The sequence below is a fragment of the Eublepharis macularius genome, chromosome 4 (genome assembly GCF_028583425.1).
Source record: "Eublepharis macularius isolate TG4126 chromosome 4, MPM_Emac_v1.0, whole genome shotgun sequence".
NCBI classification, from domain to species: Eukaryota; Metazoa; Chordata; class Lepidosauria; order Squamata; family Eublepharidae; genus Eublepharis; species Eublepharis macularius.
This window is the reverse complement of record NC_072793.1, coordinates 82,071,576-82,094,699: the sequence shown is the minus strand read 5'-3', so window position 1 is coordinate 82,094,699 and position 23,124 is coordinate 82,071,576. Positions and strand designations below refer to the sequence as shown.

General features: G+C 43.1%; 1 protein-coding gene across 1 annotated transcript in view; it reads right to left on the bottom strand.

The window, feature by feature from the left end:
• Positions 1–5,735: 5,735 nt before the first annotated feature.
• The window catches only part of NDST1 (N-deacetylase and N-sulfotransferase 1), a 33,703-nt gene continuing 16,314 nt past the window's right edge, over positions 5,736–23,124 (bottom strand). Inside the window, exons 8-14 of the mRNA XM_054975835.1 lie at positions 22,236–22,332; positions 20,678–20,801; positions 18,000–18,174; positions 16,466–16,636; positions 14,514–14,623; positions 13,158–13,260; positions 5,736–11,105 (exon numbers count right to left, since the gene is read on the bottom strand). Coding sequence (XP_054831810.1) covers positions 10,986–11,105; positions 13,158–13,260; positions 14,514–14,623; positions 16,466–16,636; positions 18,000–18,174; positions 20,678–20,801; positions 22,236–22,332 — 900 coding nt within the window. The 3' untranslated portion in view covers positions 5,736–10,985. The remainder of the gene's footprint in view (positions 11,106–13,157; positions 13,261–14,513; positions 14,624–16,465; positions 16,637–17,999; positions 18,175–20,677; positions 20,802–22,235; positions 22,333–23,124) is intronic.

The following is a 23,124-nucleotide window of genomic DNA, read 5'->3' as shown; positions in this document are numbered from 1 at the left end:
GACATCTATGTTAAAAGCGATCTTGTGCATGAAGCCCATAATGTAAATCCTTTTACACCAAGTAGCTGATGTATCCAGGAACAGGCAGAACACTTGGAGTACTAGCAAGACACAAGAGTACTTGAAGGAAGACAAAATCTTTTGCATCACTTCATCAATGTAACTACAGAGAGCCAGGGGTGGGAGGTAGAGACACATATTGGCTTGCAACACTGGAATGTGTGTAATATGAAGGACCCACATGCAGAACAAAGATCACATAAAAGGATGATTGCAAAAGCTTCTCAGCAGAGAAAAGAAAGCAACCAGTGAAAAAGCTTTAACTACCAAAACTTTGAAGTGAAAATGTGATGTTTTGACAGGTTTTGGTGCCATTCTTGTCAAGAGTGCAGCAATAGCAGGCTGCTAAGTGCCCATCTCTGCCAGCCAAATTGAATTAAGAATACTCTCGATGGAGAAAATAAAAAATGGCTGCGTGACAAGCAACAACTAAGCAGACTTTTCATGACAGTGGCAGCTTCTTTCACACTACCTAGAGATGAACTGTCATTGATGCAGCCCAAATTACTCATGAGTTAAAAGGGACACTACGTAACTTTTTTTTTTTGGACAGGCATTTGCAATACTATTCTAAACACTATGCAATCTGAACAAACCACTGTGTTGGTGGTAGAGTGGGAGCCTGCAAAGTAACCAGAGAAGCAAAGCTTTTAGGAAGTTTGCCAACATTGCTATTAAACAACAAACTAGCACAGCTGAAAGAGCATTAACTAACCCTGGAAGTTACACTGGCTGTTTTCACACGTCTTACTGGCTCCGATATACTGCGCAAAGCTCCTGCAAGGACAGCATCTTCCTGGCGCGATTTCGCGTGAGAACTGGGAAATCACGCCCGGAAAACACTGTCCTTCTGGGAGCTTTGCACAATATACCGTAGCTGTTAAGACATGTGAAAACGGACAGTGTCAGGATGCATGAATGCACATGCCCACAGCTTCTATGGAAAGGAGGACATAGGAAACCTGGAATCTTTCTCTGGTTTTGAATGGCAGCCATGGCCTCTCGCCTTGCAATGGTCTATCCAGTCCAGCAACCTGTTTCCCACAGTGGCAGACCAGATACTCTGGAAGGCCCAAGGGAAGGGAGCAGAGACCAAAGTGACCCTTGTTGGTGCTGTCCAGCACTGTTCAGAGGGTCATTTACTCTGAAGGTGGAAAGCCCATTTAGCCATTAGGGCTAATAACCATTGACAGACCTATACTTCAGGAATTTTTCTAACCCCCTTTAAAAGCCATTTGTGCCCATGGCCATCACTATGTGCCCTGCTGACATCTAGATTAGATTACTGCAATGCTCTGTACCTGGGACTGCCCTTGAAAACATCAATTGGTGCAGATTGTTCCTGCCAGGATGTTGGGTGGTGTGGAGAAATGTTTTTATTTGTAGGTTTGGACTGTGTCAAACCTTCACCCCCAATTTAAAAAGTGTCTCTTAGCTGAGAATACGTAGGAGGAGGAAGGGAAAGCCAGATGCTTTCTAAGCCACGCCCATCCTTGGGCTTGAGTCATGCAGATATGGTCAGAAGGCTTTCTGCTAGAAGCTTACCCTTCCCAGTGTGTGTGGGGGGAGCGGGGGGGGGGGAGACAGAGACTTGGAGGACTAAAATGTCAGAAAGATTTCTTCTTTTAATATACTTTATTTATATACTATTTTTCTCCACAATGGGGACCAAAGCAACTTATATCATTCTCCTTGGCTCCATACTGTCCTCTTAACAGCACTGAGAGGTAGGTTAGACTGAGATTATATGACTGGATCAAAGTCACCCAGTGAGCTTCCACTGAAGAGTGGGGATTTGAACTTGGATCTCCCACATCTTACTCTGAAACTCTAACCCCTCCACTACACTAGCTGGGGGTGGGGGGATACTGTTAAAGAGTAGCAAGCAGCAGGGCCTGAGCAAATCATAGAAGTCATGTGGAATCGGTCCCCCAGTGGTTGCTTCTGGACCTGGCCTGAATGAGTCCAAAGGCCAAAACAGCTCTGGAGAGGGCCCTGCCCCCTCCTCCTGCCTTTTCCTGACAAAAACCAAACTTTGGATACTGGGTAGACTGTTAAGGTTGCCTAGCAACAGCCACTGAGGGCATCTGGTTAATAATAAGCTTATATACCACCCTTCTAGACAGATTAGTTCCCAACTCAGAGCACAGAACAAAGTCAGTTGAATTATTATCCCCACAATACAACTGGGGAGTTGGACCTGAGAGGAATGGCTAACCCCCACCCCACCCCCACCCCCCGGCCACCTACTGAGTTTATAGTAGCTGTGGGAGTCCAACTAGCAGAGTGCTGATTCAAAGCCTGGCCACTTTACCCACTAAGCTACAGGAGCTCCTTTCATCATTTTGGAGTTTTTAAACCTCTCCAATGTATTTTTATTTAATTTCAGATTTTTCTGCAAACCTGGGGCATTTTTCAGGTGTGTAGGAAGACTTGTCTGTTCATGGCTCCAATCTCTGATTTTAAGTATCTATAAATTAGGGCCATTTGGCTATCTGTATATAAGATCTTCCTCCCACTGCTCCAACAGGATCTTAGATTTTGTAGTAGTTGAGTTAGCAGTAATGTACACACACGCACACTTTTTTCTTGGGGAAAACAAGAATGTGGGAAGGATATCATCACTTTTCTGAGACTTCAGAAGTTCCTTAAGCAACTGTACATGTGGCAGCAATCAAAACTGAGTTCTAAGACCCTACTGACACGTGATAAAAGTACACATTCCATATGGATATCGGTCAAAGTGCAATTGCATGAAATACAAAATGCAGGTACACATAGTGACAGACCCATTATGATGACTCATGGTAACAGTACTCTTGAGGAGGCAGCAATGGTGTAACTGATACTGGTGGATACACATGACAGTAGCCATGTATTTGCATGCCAACCAGGGTGCTTGTGTGACGGATTACACATTTTTAAAAGTCTGGAAGTGCTGAATAAACAGTTGATGGACTGTTAAGGGTTAATCCCTCATAGACACAGAGAACTTTGAGTGACAAGCTACTCCAAGGAACCTGATTGAGCAGCTTGAACTGGAAAGAGAAGTGTCTGTTTCCAGTCATAGCTGAGAGGAATCCAGTCTGGAGAGTTGGGAGACAGAGTCCTAACTGAGAGCAGTTTTAACACCAGCAGAACTGTGGAAAGTTGGCAAGGAGGTTTGGGAAGTAGGTGCAGACTCCCAAATGGGCCACAAAAAAGGAGATTTTCCCTAGCCAGTCAAACAGGGAGGTATAGGGGTGCCAGACCCCCGGTGGGGGCGGGGAATCCCCCGCCCTCGCACCCCACATCCTGCCCCCACTTACCTGTCCAGCAGTGGGGTGTGTGCACCCTCTGTGTGCGCTCCACTGCGGAGCTGCGCGCTCCTGCAGATCGGGCCCATTTTGAGGCGCGGCGGCGTGCAGGATTGTTCCTGCGCTCTGCAGCGCCTCAAAATGGGCCCATTTTGGCCCAAATTGGGCCCATGTTGAGCCGCTGTGGAGCGTGGGAGCACTCCTGTGTGCTGCAGCGTCCCAAAATGGGCCCAATCCGCACCAAAATGGGCCCGATCCACGGCTGTTTTGGCGCAGATTGGGCCCATTTTGAGACGCTGCAGCGCGCAGGAGCGCTCCCGTGCTCCACAGCGGCTCAAGACAGGCCCAATCTGGGCCCGTTTTGAGGCACTGCGGAGCACAGGAACGCTTCTGTGTGCCGCAGTACTTCAAAACGGACCAGATCCACGGGCGCGTTTTGGACCACTGTGGAGTGCAGCATTCCTGCGCTCCACAGCAGCAAGCCCCTGCAGAACGTGGGCGCTTGGGGGGGGGGCTGCGTGATGACATCACTTCCCGGAAGTGACATCATCACACTTTGTGGGAGCGCTTTGCATGCATGCACCCCACTCAAAAGAGAAGTAGGAGCCAGGCCCCGATCCCTCGGTGGGAGATTGAGGGGGCCTGGCAACCCTAGGGAGGTAGCTCTGGAGAGTGAAGAGATCCCTGGTCAGGTGTGGTTGGAAACTGCCTGTGAAGACCTTCAGATTCCATTAACAACTGAAGGAAAGCACTGGTGTTTGGAGAGAAGGGGACTGGAATACTAGAAAGTGGTTACCAGCATTCCTAACTCCCAAAGAGAAAGAGAATACTAAAAGAAGGTATAGTAGAGTGTATGGGGAAAATCAAGAAAACAAAAGCCTCAAAAAATAAGCATTTAAGTATCTGTGAAGAACATAAAAACTAAAGTCTGTGCATGTACTGATTTTACCTCAGAGATACGTATGTATTGAATTGCCTTAGAAATTTTCAACCTCTGATTTCACCTGACCCTTCCCCTCTAAATTAAACAAACTAGGTAGTTATTTTTGAATTTTAAAATCTCCTCTGGTGCCATTTCTGCTCTTTAAGGATGAGAGAACATCATGGCCGTCGTCACACGGACATCTCTTCCATTAAATTTACAGCATATAGCGTCCTACCTGCTATCGGCACAGTAACGTTTCTTTGGGTCACCTAACGGCTCTTCGCGCCACCAGCTGTCCACACCGAAGCACTCTGTTCTGTTCTCTCTAACCGCGCAGAAGTAGCTCCTCCCCCCCCTTTTTTATTTTTCTGGCGTTTAATTCCGCTATAACGGAATAACAGAATATAAACATTCCGTTAGAGCAAAACATCACGATCCTTTTGTTTTACCAATTTTGAAATTATATAAACAGCCCTTTGCCGGCAGAAAACTCCCTGTCTGAGGTGATCCCCATCGCTGAAGACTCTGCCATGGTGATTGAGTCATTTTTACTTCAGCAGAAAGTTTGCATTGTGTTATGTTGTTATGGCGTTATAACGCCATAATAAAATAAAAAAAGGGGAGTCGCAGGAAGAAATGGATTCTGGGATTGAAGGGAGGGCATAGGACGTTGTGAGGCGAAATACATCGATGTGAGGCATTCACACTGAGGCACAAAATAGCGCGACTATCAAGCACAAAGCAGAAAAGAGAAAATCGCTACAGTGTTGGAATAAGGTGGGTGTTTGCCGGGAAATAGCGCCATTTTAGCGCTAAATAAAAGCCCGTGTGACGACGGCCCATATCAGGACACACTAATAACCTTCAAATATAACTTTCTTTTAAACTCCATTTTAATCTTATCAAATGTATTTTTTCTAAGTTGGTGCTGCCATCTGGTGTGGAATCCTGGTCAACACAGTTGTGAAAATGTGTCCATGGACAAGCAATGATTTTTGTAATTGAGAAAATCGACCAGTGATCATATTCCCAAATGGAAAGTGAACAAATCTTTCAGGGCCAACAGAAGACTAAAAAAATAGTTTCTAATCTCTGGGGAATATTTAAGTTTCAAAATATTATCTAAAACATTATGCTAAACAATATAAATCATGAACAGCTTTACTAGCCTCTACATTATTAGATTCATAGCCATATGATAATCTGAATTCCATGTGATGTTCCTTCACTACAACTCTAAACACACCAGACACCTTTTCATCAATGCACCTCATATGGCGTGTCAAGAGCTGTGTCTTGCCCAAGTTCATGTTCAAGGCCAAAGTATGCATTTTTACCACAGATCCTAGCTTGTTCCACAGAAATCGATTAACTTAAAAATCCAAGTGTTGCTGTGTTTTCCATTTCAGTTTTAGTTCCAAAAGGAGATGAAAATGATAAACACTCCGCTCAAGTATTTAAAAACAGATAACCCCATTTTATTAGCAGTTAGTTCAACAGGACTTTTACATTAGTGACACAGTTTTCAGAACCCAAAATGGAGTTTAAGTACAGATTAAAAATAGGGGGGGGGGATAAAGATTCTTAAAATAGTCCCTTCCCTCACCTCCCTCCCACCAAGAAAATACACCCCTTTTCCCATGGGAAATGGTACATGATTTCATGCAAAAATAAAAAAATGGGAACCAACAGAAGGCCCCTCTTTTTGTTAAGAACAATCACCAAAAACAAATCATAAGGACAAGCATTGTGTTTATTTGTAAACCCCAGATCTTGACAAACTCTCAGCAAGATTTGCTCATCCAGGGAGAGTAATGGCTTGTGACTCTACCACTGGTCAAATGAGTAAGTGGAAAAACAGAATTTTTTTCTTTTCAATGTAAAGTGCAGGCAAAAATCACACTACTATTTTGGAACCAGTATAAATTTATTTTTTAAAAAACAACAGATGTTAGATTTTTTTCCATTTGTTGCTTTGGCAGGGCAAATGCCAAAGCCTAACAAGATGGAGATGGTTACCAACTGGACCTGAACTCAAGCACATGTTATTCATTTATAAAATGCTTCTATACCAGTTTAGTCACAGAAAGCAGTTCACAATGATAACAATAAAGTTTATAATGAAAATGATCTTTTGGACAGTGGCTACAATACTACCACCACATGGATAACGGAGGCCATGATGTTCCTGTTGTTTAATATCTAAACCTGTGTCCTGACATTTATGACAGTAGGGGGGAAAAACATGCACGCATACAGAGAGAGAGAGAGAGAGAGAGAGAGAGAGAGAGAGAGAGAGAAAATGGGGACAGGAATAGGACTACAGTGTTTGCAGCCTCCTGTTCCTAAGCTGCAAATACAATTTCATCCATAAAAGCAGGGGAAATATTCCACAGAAACCCTTGCCCTAAAATTGCTCATTTTATTTATTATATTTATAGAGCACCTTTCAACCATAAAAGCTCCTAAGGCAATCTATAGTGAAACAATTTGCTATTGAAATAATAATCAGTTGGGATGGAAGAAAATGTCCTCTCAAGCCTTCCAGATGTTCCAGCCATAGCATCAGAGCCCTGTGGTATCAGAGACTTTTTTTAGGGCGCACAGCCTCTTATTGCCTGGTCAACCATGATAACATGACCCACATATCATTTAGCAGTTGCAGAGGTACATGGGGAGGTGTTGATGTTCAGTGGTGATCTCACCCTAGCCTTCTAGATACTCTGGCCATTGCTCTGTCCTTCCTCATAGGCCCAGTGATAGGCCCCTGACAGAGAGAGAGAGAGAGAGAGAGAGAGAGAGAGAGAGAGAGAGAGAGAGAGAGAGAGAGAGAGAGAGAGAGAGAGATCTTAATTCTTCCCCTGTTCCTGAGCATCAGCACTGAATAAAGATATGACCAACACAGAACCGTATCTGTGAGGAACCGAAGAGCCCAGATGCTGCCATCTTCTAGAAGTTTCCCCAAGCAAACATAAGGACTGCAGAGGGGAAAAAAGTAACATTCAAACTAGGGTCTCTCTCGCTATGTCGCACTTAACATCCCTTTGTTGATGCTTTCCCATTGGAGGTTCGCTGGTCGAATGTTTCCTGAATTTTAACAAATAACTCTCTTGCTTCTGCTATTTAGAGACTTGCCTTTGTGAATCAGAGAGACAATTAATCTACTCCTAAATGGTGGAGGACAGAAAGGTTCAGCTAGTCTCTTTTGTGAATGTGCCTGTCAACTCCAAGAAGAGCTATGATCCTGTAGTCTTTATCTGAATCAATTTTGCCCCAGGTCCAAACCAACAGGACTGAGTTACAACAAGCCTACCACGTGCAAAAACCAAGACTCTACTACTTTGGGTGTTACAAGTTATGTTCCACCTGTCCAGTGGACTTGCTCAGTCTCGTAGTATGCTTGTAGCTTGCTACAGTTGGTACTCTCAGAATCACTAAATTGTAAGGGAGCAAGTAAGATGGCTGCTGGAGTCCTTTTTCAAAACTGCTAAGCAGTTGAAGAATGGCCACATGAAAAATTAGCTCTAACTGGATAACTGCAATTTCTATATCCATCTCTAATGTAAACATATTAAAGCACATTATTTGAAAATTGTAGGCAAGAGAGAGAAACAGAATGTTACTGGCTGCCTACCCTGGTGCAGTCTTAAAATCCCCATGATTTTGCAACACTTCAACTCTTAGAATACATACTGATTCTCAAGAGTCAATTAGTTGTGACTGTAGAAGACCTGCATATTTAAACATGGAACTGCCTCAAACATGGAGACGGAGAGAGAAAGAGTTACTAAGCAGCAAAAGAGTGCGTGCAAGTAAGGAATGGAGAACCACCACCTGTCTCCCAATGATGTCCTCATAGCCATGCACATCTACACATCTCTGTGAAGCTCCAAAACCAGAACAATGACTGGTGGAATATGCTGTAAACAGGTAAGCTGTGAGCAGAGAGAGGATTGTGTTCTTAGGTCTGCATTCTAGCAGACGCCTTCAAACATGATGAAGCTTTCTTGAACAAGGGTAGGAGAGAACAAATGGACAGAGCCAAGATGATGCACAAAGCAGCCCACCTTATAATGAGCAAGGGATGCATATGAGCCTTTGCATTTTCTTCTGTGCTGCTCTCTTCTGAAAAGTGATACTTGTGTCTAGGCTGGATGTCTGGGAAGATCACTGCTGGCTTATTTTATTCCAATTATTGAGAACTTAGTAGAACAGAAGGCTGCATACAAACACTGTATTTAATTTCTTTAAAAAGTTATTGCCCCAACACCAATGCTATCACCACTCTGCAATTCACATTAACTTTTCTACAGTATTATACCCTGGCAATACACTCCTTATTGATATTGTTATTTATTTAATCCTGTTTGAATAATACATATGAAATGTGCAACTCCAGATTGACCCATTAGGTGGCGCTCATGCACAGTGTCAGGGAGAAGCAAAAAATATGAAGGGTAATATAACAGTTCTACAGAACCCTGGTCTAAAGAAGCAAGCAAGCACAAGATGGAGTATCTCAGCAACTTAAAGACTAACGTATTTATTACGGCATAAGCTTTGTGGTCTATCAGGAAGATACCTATATGAAAGGGAACCAAACTGACTGAAGTTTGCTAAGAAAAACTGGATAAAAGGGGAAGGCGGGGGAGAAACAAAAATAAGGCGTTCATTAGCCTGCAAACTTCAAACCTGAAATTGTTTCAAGACAAGAGCCTGAGCTTAGGAAGAGCCATGTACTCTTATGGGTAATTGTTCATTGACTCACAAAACAACAGCTACTTTGAAGGATTTCTACTTCTGAGGACTCCGGAGGGATTAGACCAAACGCCCATCAAGTCCAATACCTTTTTCCCCACAGTGACCACCCAAATGCCTACAGGATGCCCGCAAGCAAGGCAGGAAAGCAATCTGATGAGATAATCAGTAATCTTCCATTCCCCAAAACAGCACTGAAGTGCTGAAGTCTTCAGTTCTTGGTCCATAAGTTCATGCCATTCATCTTTATGACCAAGCTGTGTGTTACTGCCAGAATTGTCCACGTTTGGATCTAACAGGAGCAAGACCACTTATATTTCTAGTTCTTTAAGCCAATCCCTGCACTGCGTTGAAAAACAAACAAACATGTCAATCCACTCATTTCTTCCCCAGTCCAGCCTTCTCGGTGGCTTCATCTGAACTACACGTCTTTCATCCCTTCCTTGTGAAGGCATCCAACAACAACCAAAAAACTATTAGACTGGATAAGCCAAGTGACAAAATCACTTATGGTTCTGCTTAACATGTCACTTTGGTCAAAATGAGGCAGAAAGAAGTAATGGCCAACTGCAAATATAACTGATCAGCAGCCTGCCTGCCAATTTGTTATATACACACACATCTGACAAACTGCAAAGGCTGACTTGTTAGCAGAGCTTGTCAGTCAATCAAGAAGGGGTCCTGACAGAAAATACTGGAAAAACAAAGTCCATGGAACTGGGGCAACAACACACTCATACTTTAAAAGTTCTTCTAAAATGCAAACATCAGGGAGATCAACCAAAACTATGGGCCATCTTAATCCCCCTCCACTCCAACATCACAAAGGACAAATAAAAACTCAGGATCTGAAATACAAACAATGGGGATCCAAAAAAGCACTCACAAAGGAAGTGATTAAAATACTGTCTTTTCGTTCAAGAGGTTCAGTGTTTTTAACCTTTTTGGCAGCCATTAGTCCAAGGCCTACATATCCAGTCCCCTCCTCAATCATTTTGCCTTTTTGAGCTGGCAGGCCATGTGTTAAATGGCAGCAAGGATACTGGATGGCCTCACTCTTTTACCACAGGAAATACCACTCACATTAAAAAAAAAAAACATTGTGACTGCAGACAGAGTAGTTGTTGGGACGTACTCTCATAATCCTCTTGCCAAATAATATGTCAGGCGAGTATGAGTGTCCCCATCATTATTCCTTATCTCCCCCCCCCCATAAGACCTCAAAATAAAAAGATGGAAAAGAATAATCCATCTGCGATAACCTAAATATTGCCAGCACCAGCGTCTTTCAATGTCACCTTTATATAAAACAAAAGACACCTCTTTCGGCTAAGAATTCTACTCAGTCCATGCTGCCTCAGTCCAGTCTGGGTTCGAGCCCAAATTGCATAACTGGGTCCATGCTTGCAGCAGGGTCCTCATCTGGCTCAGACTTCATACAACCCATGTTGATATCGTCCTCCTAACTCACATGGCACAGCAGCTAATCTCAAACTGGCCCCCAGTGAGTTCTTCATTCCCTCTTTTTCCACCATCTGATGAGAAGGAGTCTAAGAGTCACTTGTTGTAATACTGTTTCATAAGAGGGAACTGAAATGTGGAGGAGAAAGCCGATCTTTTGCGAATCCTCTTCACCAGGAAGTGGCACTACAGACTAGGAGGCAATCGACACATCCATAAAGTGTAGCTCCTGAGGAAACCGGAAAGGATTTGCACGATGTTGGCTGGCTCAGGGGTGTAGTCAGTCAACTTCTTCCAAGTGGCAATCTCAGCTGTCTGGGCCTTTTCCCATTTCCCCTGAAGACCTTGAATGGATATTGCTCAAAATGCTTCTTCCCGGGTTGTGTATCTCACACCCTACCATGTCATTTTGGCTCGACATTCAGGTTTGAGAACCTCCCCGTGGACTCATTCTACTATTGCTCAATACAGGAATTATGAAGTGGCTATCTAGTGTTCTGGAGTTCCTCCCGCAGCCAAGTTGGCAGCGTCTGGCCCATTTTGTACAGTAGCTTGGATAGTTCTATGTTGTGGTCCCTGTAATAGTCTCTCAGGAACGCTCTCGACTGCAAGAGGAGGGGAAAAAGGGGAACAAAAATAACCACATTCCACTATTACAAGGGCCATTTCATACATTACACAGAGCAATCCCAGGTTTATTACCAAGTGTACGTTCAACAAGTATCAACCAATCATAGTTCCCTAATGAACGTTAGTAACATTCACACTTTACATCTTTAGGCTAACACCTAAAAAAATTAATGCACAAAGTGCCCCTAAAATAGTAAATCGCATATAACGGTTTGTGCAACTTTTCTGCAGAAAAAGGAAAGGAAGTATTTCAGACTGATTCAAGCATGCCAACCCAACATCACTCCAACACAGAGTCCATTAACAGTGACTGCTAGAAGCATGGAAGCCACTTCCCTGTGGTGACAGCAAGATGTTAAGGCATTCAGAAAGCCTAAATAAATAGGTGGTGGCAGCTTAGCAGGATTTTTGGATCTGGGGGAGGGGACAGCACTGCTAAAATAAGTATTGGAATAGGGAGGGGCTGTTGCTCCGTGGTAGAGCATCTGCTTTGCATGCGGAAGGTCCCACATTCAATCTCCAGAATCTCCAGTGAAAAGGATCAGGTAGCAGGAGATGCCAAAGACCTGCACACGAGAGCCTGGAGAGCTGTCACCAGCCAGAGTAGACAATATTGACCACGATGGACCAAGGGACTCCATCACGCATTCATGGAAACTACATGGGCAGGGCTATTTTGGACCACCTATCACATTAGGAAGGACTCATACAATTGGGAACCGCATCACCTGAGCCAACGGTGTGAGTGTGGCGGAAATGGAATAAGTCAACTGGCATTTGAAAGTCTGGCCACTCAAGTTCATCTGATCTGTCTTTTCCAGAACCGAGGGAGGGACTTGGAGGCTGTTGTTTTATTTTGATTTTAACCTGTAAATGTTTTTAATCTATAATTGTAAGCTGCCCTGGACCATGAGCAGGGTAAAAATGTTTTAGCAACTAATACATTTAATAATAAACCAAACCTAAACATCTGTCTGCCGGTACTTCTGTATATTCAGTTCCTTGTATAGGAATCCCATCCCATTCAAGAAACTAGAGGCATTCTTCAACATTCAGAAAATTGAAATTAATTTCCACTAATCTGTAAGAGTTTTAAATACTTTATTTATCCATGGTTCCAGCATTGGCTGGGTCTCAGTCCTCCTTCTCAATGGTGGAGGAGTACTTCCCACCAATCCTGAGTGAAGTAAAGCTTTCAGACACACAGAAGGGACTCTTGAGATTTACGAGCTTCGGGTAGATTGTAGGGATTTGAAGGTAATATTTTTCCAGAAGCCTACTTCCATGCAGCACATGGGGACCTTGAGCTGCCACGTCTAGCAAAGATCTAGCTAACACAATTTTGCAACGTCTTTGAACTAGCCTCAAAAGAAACACGCAGGCCTTTCAGGATTCTTGCTGAGCATAACACCCCACATCAGGCAATGCAGAAAGGGCCTACAGACTCTTGTATTTTTCTTCTTTTTTCCAGTTTTGTATCTTTTTAAATGTTTAAATGTCGCATGACTTCCAATTTCCTTTCAAACAAATTGTTTTAATTACATACCACACCCTACAATTTTTTGATGAATCAACTCTCAAACTATTATGGCACATGCATACCAAACTGATACAATAACCAGATAACAACTGAGCTTGTTTGACAGGAAGATTTTAAGGCATTCTGGCAGCTAAGCCCCTAAATAGTGACAGGTCAGCAAGATTTCTGGATCTCTGGGGAAAGCCAATGAAGATGCAAAGTTAGGCGGTTAAGAAGAAAAGCTCTGCATGCTTCCCATACTGCAGATCCATCTTGAGGTAACAGGTGGGAATGGCCCACACAACTCCTCCCACAAGGGTTCCATATCACTCTTACATTTTGCCTCAGAAAAAGAGTTCTCACACTGATAATGCAAAGTGTGAATGGAGTGTCTGTCCTGTAGAACACTAGAAATCAGGCATTCAGGAGTTAAGCCATCAAATCAAACTCCGCATTTACAAAAAGGCATGAGCAGGAAGAACTCTTGTAACTGTTTACAGATACTTACATCTAAATCCATCTCTGGATATTTCCTTCCTTTGCTTTTCCCCAAGCACTTGGTTTTCCCTCCCTCCAGTAGTTGGCACCAGAATCCTTTCTTGGGATCAAACCTGCAGTGACAAACCCCAAAGCAGAATGAGCAAGCAATGCTACCCAAACGTCACTGGCTCTCTCAGGATTTAAAACAAATAAACAGTGCAATTTGCAGTTGAAAAACAAGTGCAGACACTTAAGTTATCGCGAACGGTGAGATGTGGAAAGAACCCTGTGCAACACAGACAGAGAAGGTTTAATACAAAAAACGAAAACAAAAAAATCAGCTCCATCTGACTAAACAGAGATTATGTGAAATGTGTTCCAAGATCCTTCACCTATGTTGGTTCAGTCTGGCAAAACTATAAGGATATTTGAAAGAATGCGATAAAACCTACCACAGGCTAGGGCTTGAGTCTGTTTTGTTTTTTAATGTGGCAGGAAAGATTACTTCTATGCTTTCAAGTTTGCCTTTTGAATCATCCTACTAATTTTATAGCCTCAGAGATTTTTCAAAGTATTTGGTGCAGAAGTAGCGGCTGTGATTAAATTGCTTCTTGTTCTTAATTTAGAGGCTTCCCCCTCCCCAAACTGAGACATACACTGTAATCAGCTTTTATTTAAAATATCACTAATGAATGACTGTTACTGTAAGTACTTCTTCTGAAGCATTCAATGCTACTTGATTTAGAAGTATCATATATTTTCTTTTCAAGTAGTAATCAATTATTTTTAAAGTGACATTGTTAGACTTTGTAGTGTCCAGAAATGATACACTTAGTTGACATTTGTAAAAAGAAAAAGAAAAAATGTTTTCCAGCAGGCTGCAAAATTTGGATTGCAACCATTCAGAGCACTGGCAATCAACACACGTTACGTTTTTTCTATCAGCCCTGCCTTTTAATTCAGAAGTCCACACCTTTATGCATGAAGGAAAGAAGAAGGAGGGGGGTTAACGGTTTCTAAGGCCAAGTGAGGTATTATATGCAAAGCCTAACAGTTACTTAGTGGCAGTCTCTGACAGAACTCCCTGAAATACAGATACCCTTGCTGCCCTCTGAATGCAGGTTGGAATGAACTCCTATTCTGAAAAGCCACAATATTCCTTGAATAGGCAGGTTGCCAAAGGCATTTGTACCTGTAACACGGGAGAAAGTCTAGATTATAGTACTCTTAAGATCACACCTTAAACCAAAACCTAAATGATCAGGGAGAAAATCCACCAGGCTGTGGAGAGGGACCGGAGTGCAGGAGAAGAGAGATGAACACCTTATCAACAGGAACAGGAACAGGAACGGCATTAAAGTGACTCAAGGGGGGAAGGACTCACGCTAGAGTTTTGTGGTAGTCTATGATGTTTGCTACACCGAGAAATTTCTGAACTGTTTCCATCACTTTGGCTGGTTCTGTGCGTAGCAGCTTGCCATCCAGAACAAGAATCTGAAGGGACAAACACACACAAATTGTCTATGAACTTAGCTCCCTAAATTCGACTTCGATTCAAAGCTTAATATAACCCAGTTACACTTCATTTTCACCTGCCCCAAAGAAAATAAGAGAACATCATATGTAGCATAATATACAGGATGGTGGATGAGAAAGCCTAGGGAACTTTTAAAAAAAATGTCTAGCAGTTGAAAAAGGGGGACATTCATGTTATGTCACTGGGTATCAGTCTAAATAAGCCTACAGCCCACTCCAAACTCTGCTTACACAGATGCAGGCCTCATGGAGGTCAATGAGGCTAACTTCCAAACAAACAAATTAAGGCTGCCATCCTGCACATATCAAGGAGAACATATTTTCATCAGGGGCAACAACTCAGAGGTTCAACCTTTGCTTTGCATGCAGAGGATTTTTAGTTCAATCCCTGGCATCTCCATTTGAAAGGATCAGTAGTAATGGATATGAAAAACGTCTCTCTAAGTGATTCCCCGAAGAACTACAGCCAGTCTGAGCAGAGTGCTGACCTTCATGGACCAATGATTAAATTCATGTATTCAATATGTTGATCAAATCAAACTGCACCCATAGAATAAAGCTTGCAATACATACTGACAATGCAAGTTTTCAGTGTTTGAAGTTTATTTGCTTGGGATTGTCTCTCTTCATAAAATTTTCCTTATATTACAACTTTGAGGAGTCTTCAAGTTCTACCCATATTGAAGAGCAGCATGCTATATGTTTTGTGTGTGCATATATTGCACTACTGAGATGCCAATCTAACCTTCACAAAACGTGTAAAACCCCAACTTGAACAGACAGATCAACAGTTCAGCTGAAAGTTCAGTATAGGACTATGTACAGCATCTAATTGCTGGCACTGTCGCTTATAAGATAAGAGCTGCTGTAGCATAGCGGTTAAGTGGCTGGGCAGCAAGTCACCCTTCTGCTGGTTTAAATCCCACTACTGTCATGAGTGCAACAAGTGGCCTTGGGTAAGCCACTCCTCTCAGCGCAGCTCCTCAGCTGTATTGTGGGAATAATAACACCAACTTTGTTCACTGCTCAGAGTGGGGCACTAAGCTATCTAGAAGAGCAGTAGATAAGTGCAGTTATTCTTATGATGATACATCTTGTAAGCATATGCTTTGGGCAAGTCCAGTTATTCAATATTTTGAGGAAGAACTTACTCATTAATTTTGCATTAGAATACACACTGGTCTTTGAGGATGTTTATGTACTTTTAAACTACCTGCCTGTAAACTGGAATCTAACTGATGCCAATGAAAATGGACCCTCTGTGCCCTTACTGTACCTAAAAGACTTACATTACAACATTTGAGAGACAAATGCCTACCTTTCATAATTCACTGGATGGAGGATCTTATAACTTTATTTAACATAAGGTATATAGACTACAGCTGCAGATGGACTTATTTTTAGATATCTGGAAACCAGAAAACACCAGAACTGGAACTGCAGAGGTCAGATGACTGGGGAGATTATTTTGTTGACACCCCCCCCCCACACACACACACTGCAGACCACCAATTTGCCCTTTGCTGTGCTCCTAGGAGATCAGTGAGCTGCTTGGAGAGGTGGGGGGCAGGACTATTCCACTAAAACAAGTATCTTTAGCAAAAATTATCACTGGGATGTAGCCTATAATGAGGACAGTATGGAATCCCAAAATACAGAAGTATGGCTCAAGCACCACTCCACCGTCCTTAAGAGCTATGAGAATTACTGTGATAATGTCCACCCTCTCAAAGGTTTCCTCTCTGAAAAGCAAACTCTCTCATATTTGGTTTGATAATGCAGTACTTTTGCCTTTCCTACCTGGTTGGCATGGAAATTATTCAACCAGCGTTCAATGTGGGTTGCATACCAGCCTGGTACTAGGCAGCGGTTCTGTAAGGTACGGAGCTTCTGAGAGGCCTCAGTCCCAGCTGTGATCACTTCATGGAAGGTGTACTTTAGGGCAATTGGGTCATCATGTGCTCGCTGATGCTAATAAGAGACAGCAGTTTAGGCTGCGTTAACTAGGGAAAGAAAGTAACTGGAAGTTGAAGCCTAAATGCTTCCTCTCAATAAAAATAAAACACTGAAAAAAATGTACATGGCTCTTAAAATACTGTTACATATGTTTCAAACTCAATCACAGTTGAGTACAATGTAGTACAATTATACACAACTAGATTCAGCAAAGTCTTGATGTGCAAGTTTACAAAATTTAACAAACATTTTTGCTCTGCCACAAGCAACATAATGCCAGTATTTTCTCCTGCCACCTCACCAGAAAGTGTGGTAACTAGAGGTGGGCATGGACCAGGAAAATACCACAGACTTCTGGCCTGTGGTCTGTTGATTTTCACGGACCACAGACCACGAACTTTTCACAGACCAGCCCCTTTCACGGACCAGTTTGTCAGTCCGTGGTCCATGGCCCTAGGACTGCCCCCTTTGCACTCAGAGACACCAAACTCGCAGCAACACTTCAGCAGGCTCTCCTCCAGCCACTCTCCAAGTTTGGCCAAGGTTGCATTTCAGAGGTCTGAGTTACAGACCCCCAAAGCAGCCACCCCAGGAAACTTCCAGTAAATACTTTGAGTCGCAAATGCCAATTGACTCACATTGGATTGCAGCACCAAAAAGTTGCAATGAAGCAAAATCAAACTGAAAAGAGTGGAGGAAGATAACTCACCACACAGACACCTTCCCAGCCATTGCCTAGGAAATTAATTCTTGCTCCTTGCTTGCATAGAGCTGAATGGGAACTCTCTGGTTGACAGGTAAAGCTGCCTATCAAGGTTTTCAGGGCTGCGATTGGTGTTCCCCAGGCTGCAGAACGTCCAGCCCTCCGTTGCCTAGGGAATTAATTCTTCCTCCTTGCTCACATAGAACAGAATGGGAGCTCTCTGGTAGGCAGGCAGAGCTGCCTGTCAAGGTTTCAAGGGCTAAGATTCCCATGGCTGCAGAATATCCAGATCTCCATTGCCTAGGGAATTAATTCTTCCTCCTTGCTTGCATAGAGCAGAATGGGAGCTCTCGGGCAGAGCTGCCTATCAAGTTTTTAAGGCCTGCAGAAAGTTTGTGGACATCCCCCCCACTGCCTAGGGAATTGATAGATCAGAGCAAGCATGTCTGGACTCACCGACCACGGACCACCCCAAACAGACCAAACTTCATGAAAAAGGTGAGTCCCATGAACCGTGTGTTCAGGAACCACAAACCAGGCCGGACCGTGTCAAAATTAGGTCCGTTTTCCAGACTGTGACCTCCTCTAGTGTCAACATATTTCTAGGTCTACTATGCAATACTATAGCAAAAGCTAATGATACAGTCTTTGAGACCATACAACAGGGATGCTTACCTGGTACCAGGAGTAGGCCCGATCTGCTGGGTTGATGAGAATGGTAATTATTTTAGCCTTGGAAAGCAATGCGGCAGCCCGCCTTGGCGCCACTTCCGAGTCAAAGTAATTGGCACTCTTCTCAAAATAGAAGTCAGAAGTGGTGTTGGAAGGGATGGGGAAGAACTCCATATACCTTAAGAGATGTCAACAACAGAAAAGAAAGATGGGTGACGGTAGTAAAGGAACAATTGCTACTGTTTCTCTAATGTTTGGTTTAATATAGATACACCTGTGTCAGGATTTTATAAATCTAGGATTCAAAAATCCTCAAAAGTTCCTATTTCAGAGGTATCCTAGATTTTTTAAAAATCTGTCAACAAAACAGTGAAGGCAGAGTGTAGGGATGATTCATTTCAGAATTTTAACAGGATTATAGTTTATATGTACAGTGATGCTAGATAATTAACTGATTATTTTTGTATGAGCCAGCACATTTACTGAGAACTCCCTAGAGGCCTTTCTACAGGATACCTCCTCCTCTCGAGATGAGCCAGGAGTGACCACAAACTGAGCCTTCTTGTTTGTGGTGCAACATCTCTGGAATACTCTACCTTGAGGTTTACCTGGCACCTTCATTACAAGTATTTAGACCTCACAAGACTACTTTTATTATGATTAAGCTGCGCTTAGAGTGCGGGCATAATTTTGGACAACTGGACTTGCTGCTGGTTTGCTGTGATGTCTTTTTATTGCAATTTAGTAGTTCTGATGTAGTTTAGTAGTTCTGAGTTAGTAGTTCTGAGTTTATTGTAATTTTAACTTCTACTATTACAGATATGGTTAGTTATTGTTCCCAAAGTCACTTTTCTCGAAGTAGAATAAAAATAATTTTAATTAAAATGAATAAAAATAAATGCTTTTCTGTTTTCCTTCAAGATTATAGTCTCTGATTTATCATATAGAGTTAGAAGACCAATTGTTATCAGCCAATGTGAGAGCCAATGTTGTGTTGTGTGGTTAGAGTATCAGACTAGGAGCTGGGAAACCCAGGTTCAAATCCCCACTCTGCCATGGAAGCCTGTCGAGTGACCTTGGGCTTGGCACACACTTTCAACCTAACCTACCTCACAAAGTTGTTGTAAGGATAAACTGGAGGAGGAGAAAAGCTACTTTGGGTCATCGTTGGGAAAAAAGTGGAGTATAAATGAAGGTAAAAACATAAATGAACTGAACCTTAAACTACTAGAAAAGGCCAAAATTCAATTGCTGTACTAGCAATGAAGCAAATTCACAGGAACTGATAAATAGCAAATAGTTTGCTCTTACTAGTAATATATATGGGAACACAATGTAATTTTCCATTTGCTCCAGCTGAGGACTATTAAAACAAGCTAAGCTTAATCAACAGCATCACGTAAAAGCTTTCTCCCAGCATGGAGATCAGATGAAACCCATACAGCCAGTTCTGTATATTATGTTTCTTGGGGAGCTCTGAAGAGAAAAGTGGGGGAACAGCCTGGCTAGCCCAGTTCAGTACTGCTGCCACAGCAAAAAGAAGCACCTTCCCCCTTGCTTAGCTTTTCTTGTATTTCCAGGCACCTGCTGCTAAATACACTTGTCAGCTTCCGCCATGAGCGCTACTATGCTGGGCGCCGGACCTTGATTCTGGGAAGCCATCAGGGACAGTGCAGGTTCTTGCTCTGTGGAAGGAGGAGCAGGTATACATGACCCTCACTCCCTCTCAGTCCACTCGCAGGCCTGCTCAACCTGACAGTCCTGGCTGCCTCCCCTTTCTCCTTGCCTTTCAAAGCCTCTGCCCCCCTCACGTCTTCTGGGCTTGCTCTTCCTCCTGTTCTTCATCTCTCTCACTCTCTCTCCAAACTCCACCATGCTTCTACACAACCCACCCCACCCTGTGGATGGACTTCCCTTTTATCCCTTCATCTCTTCCCTGCTCTGCCTGTCAGCCACGCCCACCTCCTGCACTCTATCCACGGCCCTGGCCGACTCAGGCAGTTGCACCTGGGCTTGCTCTGCTGGCTGATTGGGGCAGGTACACCTGTGCCTCCTTGGCTGGCTGCCAAACCTTTCCTGCAGATTGCCTCAGGTGGCTTCACCTGGGATTGTTTTGCTCCTGGCTTCTCCTGGACCAGGCTACTGCCTTCTACCTGGCCTGCAGGCTAGGGCATAGCTCTGTGTTGCTTTGGCTGCCTCTTCTCCCTGTCTGGTAAGGCTGCTGGCTGACTGCCTTTGCTTCCTGCACCTCCTCCCTCTGGTCTACTCCCCTCCTGGGGGTCCTCACTCTCCCTGCCCGGCCCCCTGCCTTCCCACCAGAGGGTGGGGCTAGCTGGCTTCCACCTGCCTTGCCTGACTCTCTGAGGCTTGGGTGCTTCTTTGCCCTCCTGTGGTGGGGATGCCTCTTTCCCCCCTTCTGTTGTTGGTCTGCTCTGATCCTGGGTGCCCGTTGGGGTGGCTGGGTGGCTGTCCCCCAACTGCCTCCCGTCCCCTTCTCCTGGTAAGTCCGGGGGCTGAGCCTCAGACCCCAGACAACACTGAAATATTTTCCAGGTGCAAAATGGCTTCTGATACAATGCCATTGCCAATACAAAGCTAGGCTGAAGTCCTGCATGCCGTATTTCTCTGCACAGGCTGTTTCCCTCCCAGCACTGGAACCTGTACAAAAAAATAAAACCTACCAGTCAATGCCCTTGTGATAATTATGCCCATTGAAGAACTGGATCTCCTCAAAGGTTTCTGAGCTGGGATAGTTACTGCTCAGGTCAGGGTGCATCCCCAGGAACAGATAGAGGGCTGTGGTACCTATATATGGAAGAGGGGGGGAGAACATCAAACTGAAAATGGATTTTTATTTCTTTTTTCTGCCAAGCTTCTGCCAGCCTATGTGATCTTCCAAGAACTCAAAGGATTGAAGTATACTTATTTATTTAACAAAATTTATATTCCGCCTTTCTACCCTCATAAAGGCCACCAAGGTAGATAACAGGTTAAATATACATAATAAAAATCACACTTTAAAACAATTAAAAGCAATCAAAGCAATAGCAACACCACCATATTATTAAAACAATTAAACCAGACCTAAAAACATACAAATACATGTCTTTCTCAATTGCTATGTGGATTAGGGAGTATACGACTAATTCTCCTGTCGACTGATTTTGCTGTATTTTGGTTTCTTGCCCTGCTTAATGTAAACTGTTTTTACTGAATGCCAATAAAAGGTTGCTGATGATGATACAAATACATAAAAACAACAATTAAACCTTTTAAAGCAATAAAATATTGGGCATGAAGGAGAAATTCCTAAAGGAATGCCAAACAAAACAAAAAAAACCTCTTCACCCACTAGCAGGAAATGGCAACAGAAGGGGATATATAAACGAATCTCCCTGGAGAGAGAGTTCCAGAGTTTTTCAACCCTACATATGAAAGCTTGATATTTATTCCCTGCCAGTATTCTTAAAACTCTTCTATGCTCTCAAATATCCCTCCACCCTCTAGACCCTGCTTCTCACTTATAATATATGGCAGTAATTCATTCCAATCTCTAGTATATATGGCCTTCCTTACAGCTCATAGCTTTTCTACCAATGGAGCTTCATCCACAAAAATCTGATCCTCTACTGGAGAGTAACACCTTGACAGTGAGTGAGGTGCAGTGTGGCTAGAGTGATGGAATAGGATCTGGGTGACCCAGGATTGATTCCTTGCTCTGCCAGGGAAGCTCATTGGATGACCTTGAACCCGTCGCAAACTCTCAGCCTAGCCTACCTCAGAGGGTTTGTTGTGAGGAAGAAATGGAGAACAGAAGAATGATGTAAGCTGCTTTGGGTCCCCACTGGGAAGAAAGGTGAGGTATAAATGAAGTAAAATAAAATAAAAGTAACATTATCTCAGGCCAACTAAAGGCTTCAGTCAGGTGTCAATATATTCATGGATACAGATTTTGCCTCTATTATTATTGTTATTTAACCAGAAGTAGTAGGGGTGGCTACTTCCTAGATTTCAACTCTTATTTCAATTACCTTTTTTAGTGGATACAAGATATGGCTGATTGATTAGTTAATGGCCCAGAAAACCAAGGCAAAGAACAGTCACTATTCCAGCATGCAGATACTCTAAGCAGAGAGACAGAATTTCCTTCATACTAAACAACAAGCCCAAGATGAAACAGGAGCGCTGGTGGTATTAAGAGGTTCAAGCACACAGAATGATCCATGGACTAAAACATACCTGTCTTCTGCGGACCAATGATTAGCAGCTTGGGGAACCGATCACAGGTCTTCTCTTTGGACCATATGTCCTTGTGGCGTTTGTCCTCACAAGGATCCTGAAACATGAGGGGGATATTATCAAAGACACAATAAATGGAAAGGGGGATTTCAGGCCGGAAGCCCTGGTCAGAAACCTTACTCAAGAGATTGTTTAAAAGCCAGAACAACCTACATCCATTACAGCTCAGAGAAAAAGGACCTTATTCTTTAATTGAGGGCCTGCTGCATACATTACAATCTAAATGTCTTGGTTTCCTCATCTTAAAAGTGGAGGGGAAATGCACATCCCAAGCATTATTGTAGTACCCTGTCTTGTCCAGAAGGAAGCAAAGAATTGTACAGAAATCTCACCATTAAAACTGATTCAACACACAGTGCTCCAAGTCACAACTGCAGCCAGTAACCAGATTTGACATGCAGCCCATGTTGGTGTCAACTGCAACTAGGAAGAACAGAAAGCAGCCAAACAGGCTACACTAAGACTGTGAAGCTGCTCATGCTGTTCAGGTTTGCTTCCATTAACTTTTAGAGATTGCTCAGCATGATGTTCCGTCAACCTTAGAAATGGCACCAGAGGCATTTTTAAAATTCAAAAATAACTAACTAGTTTATTTATTTTTAGAGGGGAAAGGCAGGTGAAAACAGGTGTTGAAAATTTCTGAGGCAATTCAACATAGACAGACAGACAGACAAGATAGTAAGAGAAATCAGTACATGCACAGACGTTAGTTCTCATGCTCTTCACAGATACGTAAATGCTTTATGTTTTGAGGCTTGTGTTGTCTTGATTTTCCCTAAACACTCTACTATACCTTCTTTCAGTATTTTCTTTCTCTTTGGGAGTTAGA